At 50.5% G+C, this 9,455-nt stretch overlaps 1 protein-coding gene across 1 annotated transcript; it reads right to left on the minus strand.

Annotated features, from left to right (window-relative positions):
* Nucleotides 1–148: 148 nt before the first annotated feature.
* Nucleotides 149–9,128, minus strand: LOC122494782 (platelet-derived growth factor receptor-like protein). Its single transcript, XM_043600258.1, has 5 exons — nucleotides 8,967–9,128; nucleotides 2,821–3,163; nucleotides 1,897–2,048; nucleotides 1,355–1,648; nucleotides 149–900 (listed from the first exon to the last, which is right to left on the minus strand). Exons 1-5 carry the CDS (start codon nucleotides 9,022–9,024, stop codon nucleotides 746–748), a joined length of 1,002 nt encoding a protein of 333 aa, XP_043456193.1. The 5' UTR covers nucleotides 9,025–9,128; the 3' UTR covers nucleotides 149–745.
* Nucleotides 9,129–9,455: the final 327 nt, after the last annotated feature.

Consider the following 9,455-nt stretch of genomic DNA (forward strand, 5'->3'; position numbering starts at 1 on the left):
GTGGATCTGCTTTTTGACCCAGGTGCTCTCCAGATGTTTGCGGGCTATGGGGCTAAGTTCTCTGAGAGGAAGGAACATCACTATCACCTCTCCAACAACCCCTTAGGAAGGTCTGGCCCACGGCAGGTGCCCAGGAGACAGCTGCTAATGTATTTTGTTCATCTCTTATTATACACACACTGGCCACAGGGACTGAGCACTTGCCTCGGCTCTGTTCTCATGAGATTTGGGCCAGTCTGGTCTCAACTCAAATGTCACCTCAGAGAAGACTCCTTGACTCTATCTTAAGGTGCTATCGCATCCGTCCTGTCGTATCCTCAGGGTAGCACTTAGTATTCTCTTGATGACCGTGTTCATTTGCCACTGTAAGCTTGCAGACAGCAGAAGCCATATCTCTTTTCGCTTCATCCTTGTGGTCTCAGCACTTAGCACAGTGTCTGGCCTGTGGTGGGTGCTCAGTAATTATTGGATAAATTAACAAAGGAACGAATTTTATACAGTAGCCTGAGAAGTAGCTCTATTTAACAAATGAGGAAACTGTAGCCCAGGAAAGGGAAGTGACTTGCCCAAGGTCACACAGAGAAGCAGTGTCGGGTTCCTCTGAATCTCAGTCAAGCAGTGGTTCCACTCTGTCATGATCGCTCCTGATCCTCCTCCTAATTCCTCACCCGCATGCTCCTGCCCAACACACCATCAGCGCGCGCACACATATGCACACACACACACACACACACACAGCCTCCTCTTACCCTCGGCTTACCTTCTGCCCTGGATATTCCCAGGTAAAGTCCACAGCAATGTCTGGCTCACCCAGAGCCGTGCAGGTCACACTGAAGTTCTCTCCCAGTTGGACTGATGTTGCTGAAGCTTGGATGGTGGGTTTGGGGGAGGATGACGGGTCTGCCATGGAGAAGATGGGAGAGAAATGGGAACAAACATGTTGAACTGATTGTTGGAACCATTGAATGAAATGAATGGGTGGAATGAGTAAGGTCCCAGAGGGGAATGGCTGGGGTGCTTGAATTGATAGGGGATGGGTAGATGATGGAACCGGTGATCTAATGGAGGACGGATGAATGGAATGGTTGGCTTGAGGGCAGATGGATGGATGGAATAGTGTGACATGATTGAGAATGAGTGGATGGACAGAAAGCCTGCACTGATGCAGTGTCGATCAGTGGCTGGCTGACTGGCTGCCTGTCTGGACAAGATGGTTGACTACGTGGGGTGTTCTTGAAAGCTGGTTGGTTATTCAGCATTCCGTGATCCACAGAACTCAAATCTGAAGTCCCTAAGAGGTATCTCTCCCCATATCCTCCCTCGCCCCGCCCACCCCAGCCCTAGGCCCACGCACACTTGATGTAGATCAGCATGTACTTGGTAGAGATTTGTCTCAAGCCACCCAGGCTCGCCAAGCAGAAGAGGGCTCCAGCCAAGGAAGCTCGGGGCCGGTGGATGGTGAAGCCCTTCTTCACGTCAAAGGAGATGTCTATCCCATCCACTGGGACTTCCTCCGGGGGGAACTCCCGACGCAGTGTCACGTGGGCCAGAGGGTTGGTCACCTGGCAGGGAAGCAGGACTGGTTGATGGCTGTGCAACTGCACCACCTTATAATAATCCTCGGTGGGGACAAAGAGTTCCTCTGGGTCTGGGAAGGAAGGAGGGAGAGAGACGAATGAGCTTGGCACAGATTAGTTGTTTCCTGATGCTCTACCACCGCCCATGAATATGAGGTCCGTCTCGGGGACTTCAAATCCCTCTTTCCCTGCCCATTCCTGCCCTGGGGTGCTTTTTCCTCTCTGGTAAGGGCTTCTAAGACTGACAGCTGAAGATCAGCCTGCTAGTTCCAGCTTTGTCATTTTGACTGACGTTCTTGGAGACCTGACTCCGGGGCACCTGTGAAGAAGATGAAGGTCTTTCCCTTGCAAGCCTCGCCTTCTGCGCCCTCGCCATCCTGGCAGTGCTGAGCCCAGCAGCTGTATTCCCCCGTGTCTGCACCCGTGGAGTTGACCAGCTGCAGCTGGCTGTGACGGCTGAAGTGCTTGATTCTGAAAGACAGGTGTGGGGCTGGGCCAGGGTGAGACAGGCAGGAGACGGGGATGGCCTGGGACACCTAGCAAGCAGCGTGGAGTCGTCTGAGAGTCCCCCTCCCCACCTTTCATCACATGGCCCACTCAGTCTTCTCCCTTCCCCACTTAGGCTGTAAGGGTTTGCTGATTGCTCGCCTGTCTCTCTGGCCTCATGCAGATCTTCTGATTGGTCCATCTAATCCCTCACAGACCTTGTCCTTGCGTCGCAAATGGCATCGCAAACGGCATCCCCCAAACTCCTTTGTTGTCCTTGGCTCCTTCCCTGTGTCTCCCTCTTCAAGCCAGTAAATGCCCTCTAAGCGACTCTACCCCCTAAAGGAGGCAGGGTTCCAGGAAATCTCACCCTAAGAGGCTGAATTGAGAAAAGGCGGACAAATCTCCTGAACCCTTTTATGTCCCAGCCTCTGCCTGATTTTCTTCTGGATCTGGGGTGAGCGATGCTGGTGGGGTCAACTCTGCCTTCATTTCTGCCTCCCCTATGACGGCGTCCCTGACATAAGGGCATCTCAGCCCAACATTCCGGCACAGATAGGTCAGACAGCCTGTCCCCCATACTACTGCCACCTTTCTCCCTGCAGGCACCATTTGCTGCCCCCAGAATTGACATCCCGGATTGTGGGAAGCCATGGCTCTCATTCTGTTAAACCGCTCCGCAACTGGTGGGTCTCGTGAGCCCATCTCACTGTTTCTTTCAGATGCCTGTAGTCAGAGGAGCTAGTCCATCGCATACCTCAGGCGTTCCTTGCCCTCCTCTTCCAGGTATACAGGCACCCTCCAGTGGACCACCTTGCCCCGGCAGCGAAGCTCCAGGGGATCCCCAGCCCGCAGGCTGAGAGAGTCCCCCACCTTCTGGAAGCGGCCCCTCCCTAACACCAGGGTCAGAATGGAGGAGGCTGGGAGGCTTGGGGCTGCAGCCTCTGTGGGAGTCTTCATCTGCAGGGTCTTCTGGCTGAGGTCTGCTTTGGGTTTTTTCCCACCTGGGGCTCCTGGGGGCTTCACGTCTCCAGGGCTGGCTGCTTTGAAGGCTCTCTTTTTCTGAGCCTTGGGAGTTCTGCCATGTTCCTGGATTTCAGCTGTGGAGAGACAGGGTGGGTTTGGGGTCACCAGCCTTCACTGTTCATCGCAAATGGGGTCCTCTCCTCACCCCAGCAGTTGATAGAACCTCAGAGCTCTGTTACCCTTTATGCTTATTACTACTACAAAGGTAATCCTCACTCTATGATAAAATACAGACAACCCTGAGAAACAGGGTTAAATTTGCCCCAAAACTTACCATCCAGAGATAACCACCATGAGTATTTAAAGCATATTTTTCCAATTTTCCATTTTTAATGCACGTATTTTGAAGAAATGGTCAAAAAATAAAATGGAACAGGATAACACATATTTTTAATAACCTACATTTTCACTTAGTAATATGTTGTGATTATCATTCCATGTCAATAAACATGTATACTAAAATATTCCAAACAATTTGCTTGGTATTTCATGGTAGGGATGTATGATGACTCATTTCTTCATTGTTGGGCATTTGGGGTTTTCTGCATTCTCAGCCAAAATAGTTCTGCAATAATCATCTTACACACCTTTGATCAGATTGCTTCCTTAGAATGAGTTCCTTCGAAATGGAACTGCGGGGAGTGGGGGAGCCATGGAGAGGAACTCACACACTTTCTTATCTAAGTGGCCACCAATATTTCAAACCCTTCTAGAGCATGCTCCAAAAGAGGTCACTTAATCTGCACTTAGGTACGTCTACTGATGGGGAGCTCAGTAGTTAGCATTATTAAATAATAAATAAATAAATGCAGTCTGGCATCTAAAAACAAAGATTCCCTAGGGAGTTATGTAGGCCACTCCAGAGCTACCACTGATGGTGCCTGCAGTGTTTCTGGGATAGCACCTGTCCCTGTCTATATATATATTTTTTATTTCATCCTCTTAATGAATGCAAAGTATTATTCTCATTTTACAGATGAGGGCTTTGGGGCTCACAGAAGCTCACTTTCCCCCGGCACTGTGCCAAGGAGTGGAAGACCTGTAACTCTGACCCAGGTCAGTCTGGCTCCAGAACCCATGGTAGCTTCACCGGCAGCATATCTTTTTTTAAAAAAAAAAATTTAATATGAAATTTATTGTCAAATTGGTTTCCATACAGCACCCAGTGCTCATCCCAACAGGTGCCCTCCTCAATGCCCATCACCCACTTTCCCCTCCCTCCCACTCCCCCTTAACATTTATTTATTATTGAGAGACAGAGAGAGACAGAGCATGAGCAGGGGAGGGGCAGAGAGAGGGGGAGACACAGAATCTGAAGCAGATTCCAGGCTCTGAGCTGTCAGCACAGAGTCCGACGCGGGGCGCGAACTCACACACCGCGAGACCATGACCTGAGCTGAAATCGAACGAACGCTTGACCGACTGAGCCACCCAGGCACCCCCGGCAGCATATCTTAGGGCTGAAGGGCTGTCCCTGCTAAAAAGACCTTTCAGACCCACTATCTTCAGCTCTTACCACTGATCCAACTTTTCTTCCCTGTGGAAGAGGAAGCAGTCATGTCCTGTGCCTGCCTACTACCCCAGCGCCCAACTGTCTCTTCACACAGAGAGGGCTGTGCAATTCGTACCAAGTTCTGAGGCTCTTTACTCTCCGTCCTGATAGTTCCCAGACACAATCTCTCATCGTGCCCACTGCTGTCACCACGCCGTCCAAATCCTGGTCAGATCTCATCTAGTCTGCTGATGTAGGAACCCAACCGGTCTTCTTGCTTCCAGTCTGACACACATCACACACCTCTTCTTAAACCATCACGGTCAGGGGCGCCTGGGCGGCTCAGCCGGGTAAGCGTCCAACTCTTGATTTCCGCTCAGGTCATGATCCCACAGTTTGTGAGTTTGAGCCCCGCGTCAGGCTCTGTGCTGACAGTTCAGAGCCTACTTACCCGCTTGTGCTCTCTCGCTCTCTCTCTCTTTTTCTCAAAATAAATAAATAAACTTTAAAAACCTCCCACATGATGGGTTATTTCACCAGTTCCAAAAGCCTCAGGCTACCCCATCCATCATGGGGGAGCAGGGGACAGGGGCAAGTGGTGGATATAATGTTTGGACAGCAGCAACAGAAAAGATCCCAATGGAGTTTAGCGATTGTCTTTTTTTTTTTTAATGGCCCCAAACCACCATCATCAACACACACAGGTACCAATGGGTAAAAACAAGACAAGATAAAGAAAGAAACCAAACCACCACGTTTAAACCTGAGTCCTCTGTTTTTCACAACTGTTAAGAAAAAACTACACATCTCTTGTGTGTGTGTCATTTACGCTCACACGACTTCTGACACCAGATTGGGGGAGGGGGTTTCCACACCAAGCAGTTCTCCGAGACACCATCTGGGTATTGCACAACTTAAGTCAGGTCTAACACTATTTGCCTGGAAAGAGCATCAGACCCCCCAGCTTAAGGTCCCCAAGACTGCCCTTCCCCCCACTTCAGATGCCAATCTCAAGTCCCAGGTTGTCACTAGTGCTTCTGACCGACTGGCTGTAAATTGGGGTTCCCATGACCCCCCAACTTGGGCTCAATAATTCACTAGCATAGCTTACAGAACTCAGGGGAACACTTATGTTTACTGGTTTATTATACAAGGGGATGACAAAGGGTAGAGATAAACATCCAGGTGGAAGGGGTTCGTAGGACAAGGGGTGCGGGAGGAGGCGTGGAGCTTCCATGGCCCCTCCCAGTGCACCAGTCTCCCAGAACCTCCACGTGTTCAGCAACCCGGAGGCTCTCCAAACCCCACCCTTTGGGGGTTTTTATGGAGGCTCCATCACAGAGGCACGATCCATCATCATCTCAGTTTCCAGACCCTCTCTCTCCCCCTTCTGGGGGATGCGAGGTGGCCCTGAAAGTTCCAAGCTTCTATTCATGGCTAGATCTTTCTGGTGTCCAGCCCCCACCCTGAAGCTCTCCAGGAGTCCACCGGCAGTCACCTCATTAGAACAAAAGCCACTCCTATCACCCAGGAAATTCCAACAGATTTAGGAACTCTGTGTCAGGAACCAGGGTCAAGGGCAAATATTAGAACAAAACATGTTCCTAGTGTTCTTACCACTTAGGAAATTGCAAAGGTTTTAGGAGCCCTGTGCCAGGAACTAGGGGCGGAGATCAATATATTCATTTTCTATTATTTCACAACGATGTAAAAGGCCTCCCTGGTGGGGACATCTATCCTGGGGGCCTTGCCTGGCCCTGGAGGGATAGGGTACTGCAATGGTTTGGGGAAGTTGTGCTAGTTTGGCAGTAGGTTTATTCTGAATTTCTTACACGGGAGAGCACTTAGTTCACAGACAATTTTTCCAAGTCACTGTCTGGTTTAATCCTTGCTATAGCCCAAAAAGTGTCCCCAGCAAGCATTATCATCCCCTTTTTACAGGTTGAGAAACTAAGCCTCAGAGAGAACAGCTAGGCTCAGTATATTAATGAGGTGACCTAGAACACTGCAGTCTGGCATCTAAAACAAAGATTCTCTAAGGAGTTATCTAGGCCACTCCAGACAAGGGGTGGGGAGCCTAGGTGAGTTCATAGAAGATGGACTTTAGAGCCAGTGGTTTAGAGCTAGGCTTTGAATCTTTGCTCTACTACAAGCTAGCTGTGTGACCTTAGCCAAGTCATATAATTTCTCTGAGCCCCATTTTCTTCATTTAGGAAATGGGAACAAAAACACCTGCCTTGCAGGACTGTTATCATATTAAATGAGATAATATATGTGAAACACTGAGTGCAGTGCCTGGCTTATAACAGAAGCTCAATAAATTGCTGTTGTCAAGAATAGTGTATCATTTCCTATTGTCCCTGTAACAAATTACCACAGACTTAGTAGTTTAAAACAGCACAAATTTAGGGGCACCTGGGTGGCCTCAGACTGGGTGGCCTCAGTTGGTTAAGCCTCAGACTTCAGCTCAGATCATGATCTCATGGTTTGTGAGTTCAAGCCCTGCATCGGGCAGTCTGCTGTTAGCACAGAACCCACTTCGGATCTCCTGTCTGTCTGTCTGTCTGTCTCTCTCCTAGCCTGATCTCTCTCTCTCAAAAATAAATAAACATTTTTTTTTAATTTTTTTTTTCAACGTTTATTTATTTTTGGGACAGAGAGAGACAGAGCATGAACGGGGGAGGGGCAGAGAGAGAGGGAGACACAGAATCGGAAACTGGCTCCAGGCTCTGAGCCATCAGCCCAGAGCCTGACGCGGGGCTCGAACTCCCGGACTGCGAGATCGTGACCTGGCTGAAGTCGGACGCTTAACCGACTGCGCCACCCAGGCGCCCCATAAACATTTTTTTAAAACCCCATTAATTTATCTATCGTCTTACGATTCTGAAGGTCAGAAGTCTAAAGTGGGTCTCGCTGGCTAAAATCAAGGTGTCTGCAGGATGCAGTCCTGCAGACTCTTAGAAAATCTGTTTCCTTGCCTTTTCTGGCTTCTAGAGGCTGCCCAGATTCCTTGGCTTATGGCCCCATTTATCCATCTTCAAAGCTAGCACTATTGGATGGAATCTTCCTCGAGCCAGCACCTCCGTGGCCCTGCCTCTTCCTCTGAGTCCCTCCTGTAGTTTCAAGGAGGCTTTTTTTAAATTTTTTTTTTAATGTTTATTTATTTTTGAGACAGAGAGAGACACAGCATGAGCAGGGAAGGGGCAGAGAGAGAGGGAGACACAGAATGTGAAGCAGGCTCCAGGCTCTGAGCTGTCAGCACAGAGCCCGACGCGGGGCTCAAACTCACGAACTGTGAGATCATGACCTGAGCCGAAGTCAGACGCTTAACCGACTGAGCCACCCAGGCGCCCCTTGGGATTACATTGGGCCACCTGAATGAATGTATAATCAGGACCACTTCCCTACATTAAGGTCAATTGATTCGCAACCTTGATTCCATTTCCAGCCTTAATGCCTCTTTGCCTTGTAAGGTTCTGGAGATAAGGACGGAGACATCTCAGACATCTCAGGAGGCTGTTTTTCTGCCTACCACAAATAGTAAACTTTTTCAAATGCAAATGTAAAGCCAAGGCTTTCAAAGCCAGACTTCCATAGATAGAGTCCTTCCAGGAAGCAGAAGCAAGCCAATCAGAGGGCAGGATAAGAGATGGTGTGGGGTACCTGCTGGTTCTCTGATCTCCCTCATTGATAGGCTGTCGTTAGAGCAGCCGGCTGGAGGTATCTCTGGGTTCTGTGTCTGGCATCCTATTTGATCTGGATGATCTGGAGTTGAAATCCAACCATGGGCTGGGTTAGAGTGCCCCCCACCAGCTGGGGCTGTGCTGGCAGAATCAGGGCCCCAAAGGACCTCCAGGAGGGTGCTGCAAACACATCTTCCTCAGAAGAGGCTCCACCTCCCAGCATGAGCACCGCTGGGCTGTGGGGGAAGCGGCTCTCTGGGAGCCATCTAGACATCCTTAGCTTTGCAGCTTCTGGGTTTGCCAAGCCAACAAGTCACCCAGGAAAAGTCGTGAAGATGTCAAGTCTCATCTCAGGACCTGGGGGTGATGACAACGATCTGAGCTGAGAAGTAGCGGGCACCCGGGAGCTGTGCAGATTGTTTCCCGTACCTTAGGTCATGTAACACCCAGGGGTGTGGAAGGGGTTTGCAAGATCACGCAGTCCATCCTTGTCGTTGTGCAGATGGGGGAGCTGAGCTCAGAGAGGAGACCCTGCCGAGGCGGCACAGACAGCCCATGGATAAGCTGAGCTTAGGGGTTCCAGTGCTCACTGTCCCCGTCCCCACCATGCTGTGAATAGGGTACTCCTGGGAAAGGCAGAGACAAGGAGGGGGGGTCTCAGGACCCATGGGGAATAAAAAGATTCGAGATTGATGTCCATACCTGAAATGACACAGATGAGCAGGCACCAGGACAACCAGCAGCAGGCTCGGGGGACCATTGTGCAGAGAACTAGAGCCAAGGTGATGTGGCACAGAGACTGCAGGGGAGAGACTGCCGGGCCGTGTGAGCAGGGACGGGGGCGGGGGGGGGGGGGGGGGGGCGGGGGAGAAGCGAGGGGGCCTGATTTCAATGGTAAATCAAAGTCCTGGCTTCTCTAGGACTCCAAACAAAATTCCTTTCTCTGGGTTCCCCCCGCCAAGGTGAATGGAGCTATTCAGAGCCCTGCTCAGGAAAAAAACAATTGTGCAGCCAGGAGGGGAGTGTCCTCAAGGGCAGACGGGGAGAGCTGGGAGGCAGCCGGAGGGGCCGCTGAAGGTCACAGAAGGGTCATGACAGGGCCTGAAGGACAGGACTACTTGAGGACACAGCAGGTGAGTGTGGCAAGGAGGGGGTGAGGCCTGAACCAGACCTAAAGCAGGGGCTGGCAGG

The sequence above is a fragment of the Prionailurus bengalensis genome, chromosome A1 (assembly GCF_016509475.1).
Source record: "Prionailurus bengalensis isolate Pbe53 chromosome A1, Fcat_Pben_1.1_paternal_pri, whole genome shotgun sequence".
NCBI lineage: Eukaryota > Metazoa > Chordata > Mammalia > Carnivora > Felidae > Prionailurus > Prionailurus bengalensis.

What these genes read in the sequence shown, in the direction of transcription:
- LOC122494782 (XM_043600258.1), bottom strand. Translation starts at nt 9,024, where the DNA reads ATGGTCCCCCGAGCCTGCTGCTGGTTGTCCTGGTGCCTGCTCATCTGT. An exon ending in GAGGGCAAGGAACGCCTGAG is followed by an intron (nt 2,049 to 2,820) that starts GTATGCGATGGA and finishes CCTGTCTTTCAG; the next exon opens with AATCAAGCACTTCAGCCGTC. An exon ending in GACCTTCATCTTCTTCACAG is followed by an intron (nt 1,649 to 1,896) that starts GTGCCCCGGAGT and finishes CTTCCTTCCCAG; the next exon opens with ACCCAGAGGAACTCTTTGTC.